This window comes from Staurois parvus, unplaced genomic scaffold, assembly GCF_062004578.1.
Source record: "Staurois parvus isolate SC_StPar_1 unplaced genomic scaffold, SC_StPar_1.0 ptg001380l, whole genome shotgun sequence".
In the NCBI taxonomy this organism is placed as follows: Eukaryota; Metazoa; Chordata; class Amphibia; order Anura; family Ranidae; genus Staurois; species Staurois parvus.
Genome location: NW_028319176.1, coordinates 1 through 17,374, shown reverse-complemented (window position 1 = coordinate 17,374; position 17,374 = coordinate 1). Strand labels below are relative to the sequence as shown.

Sequence of the window (17,374 nt, the reverse complement as noted above, 5' to 3'; positions counted from 1 at the left end):
TGGATCCTTGCAGAGGGGTGGGTCTGATAAACAGCCAAACAAATAAGTAGGTCAGCAATAGTGACCCCCCCCCCCCCCTTGAATGGGTTTAAAGCAGCTGGAAGTCATATACAATTTTACCACAAGGGGTCACCATTGAGACAATCATGACTTATCAACAAACCTACATTTTATGAGCAGTACAATGCTGCCCTCTAATGGTGAGAATTCATAAGGCAGCCGCCTCACTAATATGTTCATATGAGCAGCTCATACAATACTCATTATACATGAAGTGGACATTTCTGGGGTGTGGTCATCTGTTCTGTCACCACAAATAAAATCATACCGCCCCCCCCGTCTTCAATCAAATCAAAGGATCTGAAAGGGTCCCAGAAGCCTCTGATGGAAGCATCCATTGCCCTGACTCGTGGGCCAGGCAAGTTCGGCTCCCCCTCTTCCAGTGACTTAGCAGCTCAGGTGCCCCCCTTCCCCAACAGTGACTCAGCAGATTTGCTCTCACCATTCCCCCCCAGCAGTGACTCCACATCTCAGCCCCCTTCCTTTCCCAGCAATGACTCGGCAGCTCAGCTCACCCTTCCAGCATTGATGCAGCAGCTCAGATGCCCACTTGCAAAATGGTGAGCTGACCTGCTGAGTCAGCGCTTGGGAAGGGGGAGCTGAGCTGCTGAATCACTGCTGGGGAAGGGGGATGGGGAGATGAGCTTCTGGGAAAGGGGGATGGGGGAGCTGAGTTGCCAAGTCACTGATAGGAGGGGGGAAGGGGGAGCTGAGCTTCTGGGGAAAGAGGATGGGGGAGCTGAGCTGCCAAGTCACTGATGGGAAGGGGAAGCTGAGCTGCCAAGTCACTGATGGGAAGGGGGAGCTGAGCTGTCAAGTCACTGATGGGAAGGGGGAGCTGAGCTTCTGGGGAAGGGGGATGGGGGAGCTGAGCTTCTGGGGATGGGGGAGCTGAGCTGTCAAGTCACTGATGGGAGGGGGAAAGGGGGAGCTGAACTTCTGGGGAAGAGGGATGGGGGGGGGGCTGAGCTGCCAAGTCACTGATGGAAGGGGGGAAGGCGGAGCTGAGTTTCTGGGGAAGCCGATCTGCTGAGTCAATACTGGGGAAGCTGAGCTTTTGGGGAAGGGAAGGATGAGCTGCTGAGTTACTACTATGGATGGGGGAGGGGAGAGCTGAGCTGCTGAGTTACTACTGTGGATGGGGGAGGGGAGAGCTGAGCTGCCATGTCACTGTCAGGGGAGCTAGTCTGTTGAAAAAACATGTTCAATGTATTTATCTGAAGCTTTTTTATTTCTGCTTCCAACGTATATTTATGCAACGTCCACAGCCCGGTCACACTTCAGTAGGAGGTATTTTCATCCGTCACTTATAAATAAATAAAGTGCAGCGCTAAAAATAAACAGAAAATTCGATCTAGAAAATTCTGGTCTAGAAAATTCGATCTAAAAAGTTCGTTCTGAAAATATCAAAAGTTCATAGAATCAGCGATAAAGTAGATATGACACAGCTTATGAGAAATCCGGAACAAATGGCAGAAGTGCGCACTCACCGACCGCGCATAGGAAATGCGCATATGTTTAATCAATTCTGCAGAGTATCGATCTCCCTCAGGAAGGGATGTTATCATGCGATGGTCAGCTGGGCTCACAGAACCTCCCAAGGATCGGGATAGATCGGCCGGATACAGACTCCAGGTGAAGGCTTCCCTCCTCTGGATGAAGTGGAAAACGGTGTCTGCTGACCCCTCAATAAGGGGCAAAGAGTGGGAGAGTACCCATAGTGTAGTATTTCAAAAGATAATTTTATTGGTAATAAACAGTGCAGGGTATATCAGTAGTGATGCTAGGCAGAGGGCCAGACATATAAAGCGAATCACATAAAATTAGATTAAAAAGCAAAAACCACTGACCCTGAATGAAGAAGCCGCCAGACCTCCTCGTGGTCTAGGCGGCAATAAGGCGTCACAGGCTGTCAGTTCCTCCTGAGGCCTTTCGTGCTAAGGCACATCATCAGAGGGGATACTGACAGCTCTGTGACAGACGCCGAATCTTCAAATAGCAAAAAACGGGAGTCGCGCATGCGCACTGACTCGCCGCCATTTTCGGAGAGACCGTGCAACTGCGCATGCGCGCGCGGCTAAGCGCCATTTTGCCGTGGATATCTGGAACTGTCAGCTGTAATGCGTTACATACCGCTGACAGAGCACATAGAACAGTGCATTTGAGCCAGAACTGATGGCTCACGATCCCAGGGGAGATAATCAATATGGGAATCCTGGTTTATATCCAGTCAGGACAGCTACAAACCACTTCCTTAAATGATGTAGCACCAAGCTTGGTGACAGAAAAGGGGAATAAACTAATATACCCACGGTGTAAAGGGTGCTCCAGGTCCTCAAATCTTATTAATTAAAATCTTATAAAAAATAAACGTCACAGAAAGTACAATGATACTAACAGTGAAATTAAAATGATACTTTTAAAAGAGCAAAGGTACAAAGCTATAATGTGCAATAATCATCCTAATTCAAAACAATGCCAATAAACCGGCATTTAGAGACTAAAAAGATAGCTGGGACATAATAGTACCCAGCGATCCAAGTATAAAATGGAATGCTAAATGCTACTAATTAGTGGTATATTCCCGGGGATATGATGGTGAGTTGCAAGTCCCCTTGATAAGTGATTAATCACCATTTGGTGAGATATTGGAGAAAACATTAGTTTGTCCATGGCACGAAGGTGCTCAAGATTCAACAATCAGTGATATGCATAAAAATACGCATTTAAATGAATAAAAAAATGAATAAAAAAGGAAGGAAATATATTCTAATGTAAAAACACCCTTATTAATACGCTAAAATCAGCTCATGAATTAATGAATAGGATAGCATAAAATAGTGAATAGAATAGCATAGAATGAAATAGGATAGCCACAAAAATGTAAACAGAGGTCAATATTTGTCAATCCTGAGTAAAAAGTCACAAAGTGCGTCTAGAGAAAAATGGGTATACCGGATGTTAATTGTTTGCTATAAAGCAGTTAATATCAATCTCAATATTATGTCCCCTAGGGTATAGGGTGTCTAATTCGTAGACCCATTTAGTTTCGGATTGCGATACGGCTCTGGTTTTATTCACGCCCCTCCAGTGTGGCGATATCGCATCAATGCCCACAAACTTAAGAGAGGAGGGGTCATTGTTGTGGAACATTCTATAGTGATTTGAAAGTGAATGTTCCCTGTAGCCCTTTTTAATGTTGGCCACATGCTCTCTTAAGCGATCACGGAGTCGCCTAGTCGTGCGCCCCACGTACTGTTTGAGGCATGGACATTGGAGGAGATACACTACATGTTTACTATTACATGAAATGAACCGATTAATTGTATATGGTTTCCCAGTTGTAAATGATTCAAATGTGTTAATTCTCCGTTTCCTAATGCCATTAAATTTACAAATGACACACTTATTACACGGAAAAAACCCTTTTAACTCATCAAAGAATGTGGTGCCAATGGGGGGGTTCACTACATTCGGTGCTATTTGATGCCTGATCGCTGTCGCTTTACGGAAAATAATCTCCGGTTTTTCAGGCAAAATCTTAGACAGTGTGGGGTCCAGTTTCAGCAAGTTCCAATTTTTCTTTATAATACCCCCAATCTGTCTAAATTGCATAGAAAAGGTTGTGACAAAGGGGCAGACTTTTGATTCAGTAGGTCTTGGTCTGTCAGATAGCATGTTATCTCTGTCACATTGGGCAATCATCTGTATAGTGTTATCAAGGTTATCTTCCTTGTATCCCTTTTCTAAAAACCTTTTCTTCAGTATCAGAGCCTGATCGAGATAGGTCTCCACATCTGTACAATTACGCCGGATACGTGTGAACTGACCTTTCGGAATATTCCTCAACCAGTTAGGGTGATGGCAGCTACTAGTTGGAATGTAGCTATTCCTATCCGTACTCTTAAAAAACGATTTTGTGACTATTTTACCATTAAAATTAATAAGTGTAAGATCTAAAAAGTTGATTTCGGATTGACTGTATGTAAACGTGAGACTAATGTTGAGCTTATTGTTATTAAGGCTAGTAAAAAAGTTGCCCAATGTGACAGAGATAACATGCTATCTGACAGACCAAGACCTACTGAATCAAAAGTCTGCCCCTTTGTCACAACCTTTTCTACGCAATTTAGACAGATTGGGGGTACTATAAAGAAAAATTGGAACTTGCTGAAACTGGACCCCACACTGTCTAAGATTTTGCCTGAAAAACCGGAGATTATTTTCCGTAAAGCGACAGCGATCAGGCATCAAATAGCACCGAATGTAGTGAACCCCCCCATTGGCACCACATTCTTTGATGAGTTAAAAGGGTTTTTTCCGTGTAATAAGTGTGTCATTTGTAAATTTAATGGCATTAGGAAACGGAGAATTAACACATTTGAATCATTTACAACTGGGAAACCATATACAATTAATCGGTTCATTTCATGTAATAGTAAACATGTAGTGTATCTCCTCCAATGTCCATGCCTCAAACAGTACGTGGGGCGCACGACTAGGCGACTCCGTGATCGCTTAAGAGAGCATGTGGCCAACATTAAAAAGGGCTACAGGGAACATTCACTTTCAAATCACTATAGAATGTTCCACAACAATGACCCCTCCTCTCTTAAGTTTGTGGGCATTGATGCGATATCGCCACACTGGAGGGGCGTGAATAAAACCAGAGCCGTATCGCAATCCGAAACTAAATGGGTCTACGAATTAGACACCCTATACCCTAGGGGACATAATATTGAGATTGATATTAACTGCTTTATAGCAAACAATTAACATCCGGTATACCCATTTTTCTCTAGACGCACTTTGTGACTTTTTACTCAGGATTGACAAATATTGACCTCTGTTTACATTTTTGTGGCTATCCTATTTCATTCTATGCTATTCTATTCACTATTTTATGCTATCCTATTCATTAATTCATGAGCTGATTTTAGCGTATTAATAAGGGTGTTTTTACATTAGAATATATTTCCTTCCTTTTTTATTCATTTTTTTATTCATTTAAATGCGTATTTTTATGCATATCACTGATTGTTGAATCTTGAGCACCTTCGTGCCATGGACAAACTAATGTTTTCTCCAATATCTCACCAAATGGTGATTAATCACTTATCAAGGGGACTTGCAACTCACCATCATATCCCCGGGAATATACCACTAATTAGTAGCATTTAGCATTCCATTTTATACTTGGATCGCTGGGTACTATTATGTCCCAGCTATCTTTTTAGTCTCTAAATGCCGGTTTATTGGCATTGTTTTGAATTAGGATGATTATTGCACATTATAGCTTTGTACCTTTGCTCTTTTAAAAGTATCATTTTAATTTCACTGTTAGTATCATTGTACTTTCTGTGACGTTTATTTTTTATAAGATTTTAATTATTAAGATTTGAGGACCTGGAGCACCCTTTACACCGTGGGTATATTAGTTTATTCCCCTTTTCTGTCACCAAGCTTGGTGCTACATCATTTAAGGAAGTGGTTTGTAGCTGTCCTGACTGGATATAAACCAGGATTCCCATATTGATTATCTCCCCTGGGATCGTGAGCCATCAGTTCTGGCTCAAATGCACTGTTCTATGTGCTCTGTCAGCGGTATGTAACGCATTACAGCTGACAGTTCCAGATATCCACGGCAAAATGGCGCTTAGCCGCGCGCGCATGCGCAGTTGCACGGTCTCTCCGAAAATGGCGGCGAGTCAGTGCGCATGCGCGACTCCCGTTTTTTGCTATTTGAAGATTCGGCGTCTGTCACAGAGCTGTCAGTATCCCCTCTGATGATGTGCCTTAGCACGAAAGGCCTCAGGAGGAACTGACAGCCTGTGACGCCTTATTGCCGCCTAGACCACGAGGAGGTCTGGCGGCTTCTTCATTCAGGGTCAGTGGTTTTTGCTTTTTAATCTAATTTTATGTGATTCGCTTTATATGTCTGGCCCTCTGCCTAGCATCACTACTGATATACCCTGCACTGTTTATTACCAATAAAATTATCTTTTGAAATACTACACTATGGGTACTCTCCCACTCTTTGCCCCTTATTGAGGGGTCAGCAGACACCGTTTTCCACTTCATCCAGAGGAGGGAAGCCTTCACCTGGAGTCTGTATCCGGCCGATCTATCCCGATCCTTGGGAGGTTCTGTGAGCCCAGCTGACCATCGCATGATAACATCCCTTCCTGAGGGAGATCGATACTCTGCAGAATTGATTAAACATATGCGCATTTCCTATGCGCGGTCGGTGAGTGCGCACTTCTGCCATTTGTTCCGGATTTCTCATAAGCTGTGTCATATCTACTTTATCGCTGATTCTATGAACTTTTGATATTTTCAGAACGAACTTTTTAGATCGAATTTTCTAGACCAGAATTTTCTGTTTATTTTTAGCGCTGCACTTTATTTATTTATCTTCACCTGAGGCTGTTGTGATCTCCTTTCAGTGCTTTAGCTGCTTATATATTCTTTATTGTTATACAAGAAGCGCTCGCCACATCCGTCACTTATGTTTGTGCAATTGTTTTCCCATCTTTACAGCGTTGTTCTTCCATATTTGTGTTACTGTGTACAATAAAGAGATTTGTAGATTCACCAATAGAGGGAGCGCTGCAGCTTGGCGGAGCCGCCAGTAGGGGGAGCTCTGTAGATTGGCGGAGCCACCAGTAAAAGGAACTCTGTAGATTAGCGGAACCGCCACTAGGGGGAGCGCTTTAGATTAGCGGAGCCGCCAGTAGAGGGAGCTCTGTAGTTTGGTGGAGCCGCCAGTGGAGAGAGCTCTGTAGTTTGGCGTAGCCGCCAGTAGAGGGAGCTCTGTAGTTTGGTGGAGCCGCCAGTGGAGAGAGCTCTGTAGTTTGGCGTAGCCGCCAGTAGAGGGAGCTCTGTAGTTTGGTGGAGCCGCCAGTAGAGGGAGCTCTGTAGTTTGGTGGAGCCGCCAGTAGAGGAATCTCTGTAGTTTGGCGGAGCCACCAGTAGGGGGAGTTCTGTAGATTAGCGGAGCCGCCAGTAGAGGGAGCGCTGTAGATTAACGGAGACGCCAGTAGGGGGAGCGCTGTAGGCCAGCACAAGGATTCCATAATCCCCGCCCTTTATTGGCGCTAAAGGAAGTGGCCAGTACTTCCGGTTATGGAGGATCATGTGACTGTTCCCACGAGACAGTGCTAGGCCAATCAGAAGTTCAGAACCGACATTGCCCTCAGGCTTCCCTCAGTATATAAATCTCGGGGTGATGAGAAGCTGCCATCAGGACTACACACGGTGCTATGTATCGCACATATAGGGGGCCATTACCTAACAACGCCCACCAGCTTCTCGTTACAAAGATTACACGGAAGTATCGGTCTCAGCCGCGCCTGACATCACTTCCTCTTCACAGCCTCCACATCCTGACTGCCTATTGGTGGAGGGCGCAGGGAGGTGTGGCCGCTGCTCTTACTGAGAAAGGCGATGCCAGAAAAAGGGCTCCTCTCAGAGAAGAGGAAGTTCTTCCGCCCACAGTAAAGATGGCCGTCGTGGTTTCGCCACTTCCGGTCCGGCGTCGGGAATCTCCCATGAGGGCAGAGATGAGAGGGAAGTGCGGGAGGTGAGAGCGGAGTGGAGTGGCGGACAGACCGGCAGAGGGGCACCGAGAGCGGGAGAGACAGGTAATGGGGGAGGTGCGGCTGTGTGTAGGGGAGGGGGGCTTGTATGTGTTTGTGACATATAGCAGCCAATCAGGTCTCAGCTCCCCACATATGATGCAATCAGATTGTACGATCTTCTGCAGAGACTGACAATCTATGGGCGGCCCATTGGATTCATATTAGTAGATCTGGAGGTGATTGTACAATCAGATTGCACTGTGTGTGGAATGGAGGGTCAGATAGGGTACCCAGGAGATCGCAGATAGAGATGGGGCCCTCAGGCGATTGCTGAAACAGATGGGGCCCCTAGGGGATCACCGACACGGACGGGACCCTCAGATACAGATGGGGCCCCTAGGGGATCACCGACACGGACGGGACCCTCAGATACAGATGGGGCCCCCAGGGGATCACCGACACAGATGGGGCCCCCAGGGGATCACCGACACAGATGGGGCCCCCAGGGGATCGTGGATGTGTCCCCCAGATACAGATGGGGGGCCCCTAGGAGATCGTGGACGGGTCCCCCAGATACAGGTGGGGCCCCCAGGGGATTGCCGACATGGACGGGGCCCCCAGGAGGTCACCAATACAGACGGTCCCACGTTGGGTACTCATGAGATGACTGATCTGTGTGGAAGCAGTGGTCTCTCTGCAGGGGTCCAGTATTCCTCCTAATGAATCAGACCTACAGATCTCCAATCAGCAGAGAGAATGAGTTTTGCTGATTGGAAGGTTATAACTGAATTATTAAGGGGGTGCGTTGGACCTCTGCAGAGAGACTACTGCTTCCACACAGAGAACGGGGGGGGCCTTCTGTACGGTAGGCTGGCAGGGGACAGGATCTTCTACTCCAGCCATGTAACTGTAACCCACCAAGTACATGGGGGGGGGGGGGGGGAGACGTAGCCTTGGTCTTCACTGACATGGTGACTGCCACCGCTGCACCTAGTCCTGGGGAGGGGAGGGAGGTATACACACACCCAGCAGCTGCCATATTTCCTGCGATCGACACATCAGGACTGGACTAGTGGGTGCTGCTGGTTAGAGAAGAGGGAGAAGATCGACGAATGTTCATTTACTGATTTCCCCCCCCCACCTAAAAACCTGGAAGTGACATGTAAAACCGCACTAACGGAGCGTGAGCTGCACCCCAGGGTCTTTTCCAGACCCTGATGTCTCCTTAAAGAGAACCCGTCATTCTTTGCCCTTCCTCCGGGCGCCGCCAGTGTGGGGGCTGCGGTCCCTTCCGGGCGCCGCCAGTGTGGGGGCTGCGGTCCCTTCCGGGCGCCGCCAGTGTGGGGGCTGCGGTCCCTTTTGGCAGCCGCCAGTGTGGTGGCTGCGGTCCCTTCCGGGCACCGCCAGTGTGGGGGCTGCGGTCCCTTCCGGGCGCCGCCAGTGTCGGGGCGCGGTTCCTCCTCAGGCTGACCATGCATATAAAATGGAGGTTTTACATAATCATCAGGCCTAAAATGATTTTTCCCAGGTCATCTTCCAGGACAGCTTCACATGAGAGGCTCCTCCCACCTGACCCACGTTTTTAATAAATAGCTTCTCCATCCCTGGGGGTCTTCAGTATCGGTGTTTCCTCCAGCCAGGACTGACACTACCCCCGTTTTATTTTCACTCCGGCTGTCTGGTGGGGTACAGAGGCCTCCTGGACGGGAGGTACAGAGGCCTCCTGGACGGGAGGTACAGAGGCCTCCTGGACGGGAGGTACAGAGGCCTCCTGGACGGGAGGTACAGAGGCCTCCTGGACGGGAGGTACAGAGGCCTCCTGGACGGGAGGTACAGAGGCCTCCTGGACGGGAGGTACAGAGGCCTCCTGGACGGGAGGTACAGAGGCCTCCTGGACGGGAGGTACAGAGGCCTCCTGGACGGGAGGTACAGAGGCCTCCTGGACGGGAGGTACAGAGGCCTCCTGGACGGGAGGTACAGAGGCCTCGCCGGTTACAAGGAAAGGAAATAGGAGGGTTCCTCTTCAACCACAACCAGGATAAACCCAATACAAATGACTGGAGGAGCCAGGTGGAAGGCTGGGACACTTCCACACACAATGGCTACAGACTACCCAGAATGCATTCATCGTAGACGTAATTCAGAATGGCTACAGGATAGAATTTTGCAATTCCCCCCCCCCCCCCCAACAGATTTTTTTGCGCCCCGCCCCTACCGCCAAGGGCACTCGTGAACCTCTTGGAAGAGATGCGTCAACAGAATGTAGTCAGTCTGTTGGGGGAGGAAGAAAGAAAAAGGGGTTCTACTCCCATCTCTTCCTGAGGAGGAAGCCCTCAGGAAAGTACAGAATGATACTCAAACTGAAAAAAAAAAAAAAAAAAAAGTTTTGCATGGAGAAAATCTACAAAGTGAACGAAATCCTTTCACATGGAGTGTTCATGGTGTCAATGGACCTAGATGCATACCTTCATATCCCAATAAGGGACGACTCGACAAAGTTTTTGAGGTTCGATCCAAAAGAGCCCAAGAAGACCATCTTTTTCCCAGTTCAACGCCCTTCCCTATGGTCTGTCCTCAGCCCCAAGGATATTCCTGAAGGTCCTAGCGGAAGGACTACAAAGCTTAAGGTTGAAGGGAATAAACATTATCCCCTACCTGGATGACTTCCTTTTGTTCGCAGACTCAGAAGAGGTGCTAGAAAGTCACGTGGCAAATACAATCTCTTTCTTGACAGACCTAGGCCGGCTAATTAACCACTTCCTGTCCGGGAACTGTATATAAACGGCCGCACGGTGGTAGTGCAGGGGCGGGTTGTCGGTCATAAACGGCGCCCGCCATTTTGATTTGTGTGCGTTCCCTGGGAGCGCGCGGCACCGCAATTCGGTGCCGAACACCGATCGCTCTACGGGACCTCTGTGTGAGGTCCTGATCATGTGATCCCTGATTGGCTAATCGGTGATCACACGAATAGGTGTAAGCAAGATGTCACTTCTGACATTGCTTACTACGTGTGAAATTTGTGGATGATCACAGAGGTCACATGGTACAGGGCTATTCACAACAGCCTTGTAGCATGTGACAAGCTGTGACCAATTACAGCTCTCACAGTATTTCTCAATGGCTGCAAGAATGCAGCCACAGAAGAAGAAATTATTGCTTTTGCAGCCTTTATGGGTGTAAAAGCAATCGGTGTAAAAAAAAAAAAATCATCACCCCCCCACAAGTAGTACAGTGTCACCATGGTAGGGTGACCGTATGTTAAAAAAAATAAAAATGTAAAAAAAATTATTTTTTGGTTATAAACTAATTTGGGTTTTTTTTTTTTTTTTGCTAAAAAGATAACGGAATACATTTTGGCCAAGATTTATGAAGAGAGATTATTTATTTGCAAAATTTTATAATTTTTTTTTTTCAGAATTTTTGGACTTTTTCATTTATATAGCAAAAAAAAAAAAAAATCCCAGTGGTGAATAAATACCACCAAAATAAAGTTTTATCTGTCTGGGGAAAAAAATGCTAAAAAATTCATACGGGTACAGTGTCGCATGACCGCGCAATTGTCATTCAAAGTGTGATAGCGCTGAAAGCTGAAAATTGGCCTGGACTGGAAGGGGGTGAAAGCGTCCGGACCGGAAGGGGGTGAAAGCGTCCGGACCGGAAGGGGGGTGAAAGCGTCCGGACCGGAAGGGGGGTGAAAGCGTCCGGACCGGAAGGGGGGGGAAAGCGTCCGGACCGGAAGGGGGGTGAAAGCGTCCGGACCGGAAGGGGGGTGAAAGCGTCCGGACCGGAAGGGGGGTGAAAGCGTCCGGACCGGAAGGGGGGTGAAAGCGTCCGGACCGGAAGGGGGGTGAAAGCGTCCGGACCGGAAGGGGGGGGAAAGCGTCCGGACCGGAAGGGGGGTGAAAGCGTCCGGACCGGAAGGAGGGTGAAAGCGTCCGGACCGGAAGGGGGGGGGGGAAGTGTCCAGACTAGAAGGGGGTGAAAGCGTCCGGACCGGAAGGGGGGTGAAAGCGCCCGGACCGGAAGGGGGGGTGAAAGCGCCCGGACCGGAAGGGGGGGTGAAAGCGTCCGGACCGGAAGGGGGGTGAAAGCGTCCGGACCGGAAGGAGGGTGAAAGCGTCCGGACCGGAAGGGGGGTGAAAGCGTCCGGACTGGAAGTGGGGGAAGTGGTTAATGCAGAAAAATCACAGCTAGTGCTTTCCAACAGAATTGCATATTTGGGATATATTCTGGATTCAACAAGCGCCTGTTTTATAGCTGACACCAGAAAAGGCTCTCAAACTGCAACAAAACACAGAGTCTTCGGGAGGCATCAGACTCTACAGTCAGCGATGCCATGAAGCTTACCGGACGAATGACTGCAGCCATACCTGGAATAAAATGGGCGCAACTGCATGCCAGGACAATACAGAATCATGTTCTCTCCCTCTGGGACACCAGCCAAACCTCTCTGGACTCCAGCATTCGCCTCACGCACAAAGTGAGGGAGTCGCTGAGCTGGTGAAGCAACATACCAAAGTTGGAACATGGAAGGAGATGGAAACAATCCAATCCAACATAAATCACAACCGATGCAAGCGCGTGGGGGTGCGAGTATGAAGGGCTGTCTGGCTCAAGGCAAATGGGAGTAGAACCAGAAACAACCTCTCCTACGCTCTGACCCAGAGCTAGGGTGCATGGATGGAACCAGAACTTGAAAAATTCGACCACCAATGCATATAAGGTTGTGCAGCTCTAAGCAAGGCTGGGGAAGCCCGACCAGTACTGCAAAGTGAAACAAAAAGCTCTGATGAAGAAGGGACCCTTTTCGAAACGTGTCAGCCGTACTCTGTGGATCTACCCCTACGATGTGACTTTCACCGGCTTCACACTTTTAAAGTTCCATTGAGGACTTGTATGCTTGATTTACTTCGTTGTTTGTGAGTATTATTCTGAATTTAATAAAATTATGGATTACTGAAGTAAAGGTTGGTGCGCTTTCTTTTTGTTTTACTTTGCAGTCAAGGCAAATGGGACCCAGAGACTGTAAGAAGCTCCTCAAATTTCAGAGAATTGGCAGTTTTCAAAGCGCTTACGGCCTTCCAGGAAAAAATAAATGGAGAAAGAGATTCAAGTCCTGTCGAACAACATGACAACAATCGTGTACCTAAACAGACAAGGTGGCATGAGGTCACCTAAACTAATGGAACTGGCAGAAACCCTCTTATTCTGGGCAGAGGGAAACCTAAGGTCAGTCATGGTGGTTCATCTGAAGGGCCATCTGAACTTGCTAGCAGACCAACTAAGTAGAGAAGTCAGCCCATCGAAGTGGTGCCTCAGCCACACGTTTGCCCAAGTCTGCAGCAGATGGGCACTCCTATAGACCTTTTCTCCAACAGAAGGAACGCGAAACTAAGGAAGTATTTCTGCCTTCAAAGAGACCCTCAAAGCACAGACACATTGGCTCAGACATGGGTAGAGACCTCCTTTACACCCCTCAGACTACTACCAAGAGTCGTACAGAAGATGCAGATGTCTTGTGCCAAAGTCATCCTAATTGCTCCATTTTGGCCAAAAAGGCCATGGTTTTCCTTTCTGAAGAAGTTGAGCTTAACGAATCCATGGATACCACCCAGGAAGGACCTACTAATAAAGGGAGAGGTGTTACACCCACACCCGGAGAAGCTGTCATTCGCAACTTGGCTTCTGAGCAGCAAAGGCTAGCCAGAAAAGGATTATCGGAGAAGGTGGTCGTCACCATTTTTAAGTGGGCAGAAAAAGTCCACAAACACCATTTATGGCAAAATGTGGAAAACTGGTTGCCAGGGACACCTATTACGACAGTATTTGTATTTCTACAAGCAGGAGCAGATAAGAACCTAGGGGCTAACACACTTGAGGTCCAAGTAACTCCGTTGGCTAATTTCCTGGAATTAAAGGTAGCAGAGGATTCCCTGGTAATCAGACTCCTGAGGGCCATCGCTAGATGTAGAAACCCCAAATCCCAGACAGGGCATTTGGATGTACATGGGTTTCTACATCTAGCGATGTTGGTCTCCTAGCAAGTTCAGATGAACCACCACTATCAACCTTAGGTTTCCCTCTGCCAAGACTAGGAGGGTTTCTGCCAGTTCCATTCATTTAGGTGACCTTAGGCCTCCTTGTTGGTTTAGGTACGCAATTGTTGTCATGTTCGACAGGACTCAAATCTCTTTCCCTATTTATTTTTTCCTGGAAGGCCTTTAAGTGCTTTGAAAACTGCCAATTCTTGAAACTTCTTAGATCCGTTCCCAAGTCCCAGACAGGGCATTTGGATGTACACGGAACAGTTCTAAGAAGTTTCAAGAATTGGCAGTTTTCAAAGCACTTAAGACCTTCCAGGAAAAAATAAATAGGGAAAGAGATTAGAGTCTTGTCGAACAACATGACAACAATTGTGTATGTAAACCGACAAGGAGGGACAAGGTCACCTAAACTAATGGAACTGGCAGAAACTCTTAGTCTGGGCAGAGGGAAACCTAAGGTCGGTCATGGTGGTTCATCTGAACTTGCTTAGCAGACCAACATCGCTACATGTAGAAACCCATGTACATCCAAATGCCCTGTCTGGGACTTAGGAGCAGTTCTGAGAAGTTTCAAGATTTGGCAGATTTTTAAGGCCTTCCAGAAAAAAATAAATAGGGAAAGAGATTCAAGTCTTGTCGAACAACATGACCACAATCGCATACCAAAACTCACAAGGAGGCACAAGGTCACCTAAACTAATGGAACTGGCAGAAACCCTCTTAGTTTGGGCAGAGGGAAACCTAAGGAAGAACCATTGTGGTTCATCTGAAGGGACATCTGCACTTGCTTAGCAGACCAACATCGCTAGATGTAGAAACCCATGTACATCCAAATGCCCTGTTTAGGACTTTGGCTCCCGTTTCTTAGAGCTGTTCCTTTTGAGCCACCATCATTGTGTGGGACCTCAAGCATCACCAAGGAAGGAGACCATAACGATTTCAATGTAAGAAGATGCCTACTTGAGTACATCGAGCGCCCAAAGGAGTGGAGAAATTTGTCCAGCCTCTTTGTCTTGTTCCAAAGCCTCTAAAGGCACTGTTGCAAGGTGGCTAAAGGAAGCTACTTCCGAAGGATCCAAAACCTCGGCACTAACGCCACCATCTGGCTTGAAGGCTCATTCACCTAGGGCCACCCCAGCTACATGGGCAGAGAAAGCTGGAGCCTCCCCTGGACAGATCTGCAGGGCTGCAACACGGTCAAGCTTCAGCACATTTGCCAGACACCACCGGTTAGACCTGATCTCCAACAAAGAACAGTCATTTGGCAGGAAGGTCTTGCAAGCAGCAGTCCCACCCTAATGTACGTATTCCTATTCTGTCCTGGAAGATGACTCGGGAAAACGCAGTTCTTTACCTGTTAACTGTATTTCCAGGAATCTTCCAGGACAGTGTAGTTCCCTCCTGACTTGGAGTACAGTTGTGATCTGGTGGTGGGTCATGTATGGACTGTACACATATTGTTGGCCACAGTTATATTTGTGCTCTATCCTGGACCTTCGGTTCTATTTCTACACTGAAGACTCAGGGATGGAGAGGCTATTTTATTAAAAAAAAGTGAATCTGGTGGGAGGAGCCTATCTCATATCTCATGTGAAGCTGTCCTGGAAGATTCCTGGAAATACAGTTAACAGGTAAACAACTGCGTTTTTAAAGACTTGTGCAAAAATATGGAAGCAAAAGGGTTAAAGATGGCCGGGGTCATATCTGGGTTTGTTGGCGGGGAACTCCTCTTCCATCAGACACTGACCACATAAAAGATGCAAAAAAAAAAAAAGACTTTTTTACTGAACCGTACAAACTCCAACCCCAAAAAAGTGTATATGAGGCTGAAGCCGGAGTCGCCCTCCCTGCCCCCCCAGCCAGCTCAGTTGGCTTCTAATGTCTGTTACACTGAGGTTAGATCTTTGATGATCTGGATAAACTTTCCATCTTGCGAAACGGGCCGTTACACCATGTGACTGCTCGGGTCATATGACGCCACGGCTCACGAGACAGATGACAGACTCATCCTGTTCCTGGCTGCTGCGTTGAGGGATTGTGTCTGATAAAGATCTGCTTGGGGTTGGGAGCCGCCTTCCCCAAAGAGGACCTGTGCTTCTTCCATGAAGGGCCAGGGGACAGCTCTGCCTTACCCAACCTTCCCACCCCAGCCTTCCCATAGGCTCTCCCGCCATCACATGCAGCCATTTAGATACAAAGTCCTTTGTGGGCTACACAACATCAGAGTCTTCACTTAAACAGGACTGTGGATTTCCCAGGTGACAGCACTGATTGGCCCAGCACTGTCACATGCCCCTCTGTACCTGGAAGTACTGGCCTGCACACCTGCTATGTCCATTGAGGGGTTCCCACCATCCCTGTGCTGAGCTCCTGGGTCTGTACACCCGCTGTGCCCATTATGAAGGTTCTCACCATCTCTCTGCTGATTTCCTGGGTCTGTATGCCTGCTCTGCCCATTATGAGGGGCTCCCACCATCCCTGTGCTTAATTCTCAGGTCTGTACACCTGATGTGCCCATTATGAGGGGTTCCCTCCATCCCTGTGCCGTGTTCCCGGGTCTGTACACCCGCCGTGCTCCTTATGAGGGGTTCCCTCCATCCCTGTGCCGAGTTCCCGGGTCTGTACACCCGCCGTGCTCCTTATGAGGGGTTCCCTCCATCCCTGTGCCGAGTTCCCGGGTCTGTACACCCGCCGTGTCCATTATGAGGGGTTCCCTCCATCCCTGTGCCGAGTTCCCGGGTCTGTACACCCGCCGTGTCCATTATGAGGGGTTCCCTCCATCCCTGTGCCGAGTTCCCAGGTCTGTACACCCGCTCTGCCCATTATGAGGGGTTCCCACTATCCTTGTGCTGGGTTACTGGATCTGTATACTTGCTGTGCCCATTATGAGGGGTTCCGTCCATCCCTGTGCTGAGTTCCCGGGTCTGTACACCCGCTGTGCCCATTATGAGGGCTTCCCACCATCCCTCAGCCGAGTTCCTAGGTCTGTACACCCGCTGTGCCCATTATGAGGGGTTCCCACCATTCCTGTGCTGAGTTCCCAGGTCTGTACACCCGCTGTGCCCATTTTGAGGGGTTCCCACCATAAATGAAGGAATTGTGGGTAATGGTACAGTGCTGTATGCTAATCACATGACCTGTTTTGTCCCCACAGGCGCAGAGCATGGAGAATGATGAACTTTCGACAGAGGATGGGATGGATTGGAGTCGCCCTCTACCTCCTCGCCAGCGCTGCCGCCTTTTACTACGTCTTTGAGATCAACGACACGTACAACAGACTGGCCCTGGAGCACGTCCAGGTGAAGCCGCAGGATCCGGAGAGCAGCGAGGCCTCGTGGACTCACTCCCTGAAGGCGCGGCTCCTCTCTCTGCCCTTCTGGCTCTGGGCCGCCCTTTTCCTACTGCCCTACTTCCAGGTGTTCCTCTTCCTGTATTCCTGCACCAGGGCCGACCCCCGCACCGTGGGCTACTGCATCATCCCCATATGCCTGGCCGTGCTGTGCAATCGTCACCAGTCCTTCACCAAAGCCTCCAATCGGATTAGCAGACTGCAGCTGATTGACACTTAGATCTGTCGCCTGGCTACACCCGTGGATGAAGGAGATCTACAGATTTAGGAGAGGGGTGGGCCGAAGGACCCGTTTTTAGTATCTTTTTAAGGTTCACAGGCAATCTCTTTTTGCACCCTCA

The 17,374-nt window shown here is 48.4% G+C and overlaps 1 protein-coding gene across 1 annotated transcript; it reads left to right on the top strand.

Annotated features, from left to right (window-relative positions):
* The first annotated feature begins 7,544 nt into the window (after nt 1-7,544).
* LOC149436320 (lysosomal enzyme trafficking factor) lies at nt 7,545-17,368 on the top strand. The gene is made up of 2 exons (XM_089661728.1): nt 7,545-7,703; nt 16,839-17,368. Exon 2 carries the CDS (start codon nt 16,855-16,857, stop codon nt 17,251-17,253), a length of 399 nt encoding a protein of 132 aa, XP_089517854.1. The 5' UTR covers nt 7,545-7,703; nt 16,839-16,854; the 3' UTR covers nt 17,254-17,368.
* The last annotated feature ends 6 nt before the right edge of the window (nt 17,369-17,374 follow it).

Coding starts and splice junctions, on each gene's coding strand:
- LOC149436320 (XM_089661728.1), top strand. CDS start 16,855: ATGATGAACTTTCGACAGAGGATGGGATGGATTGGAGTCGCCCTCTAC.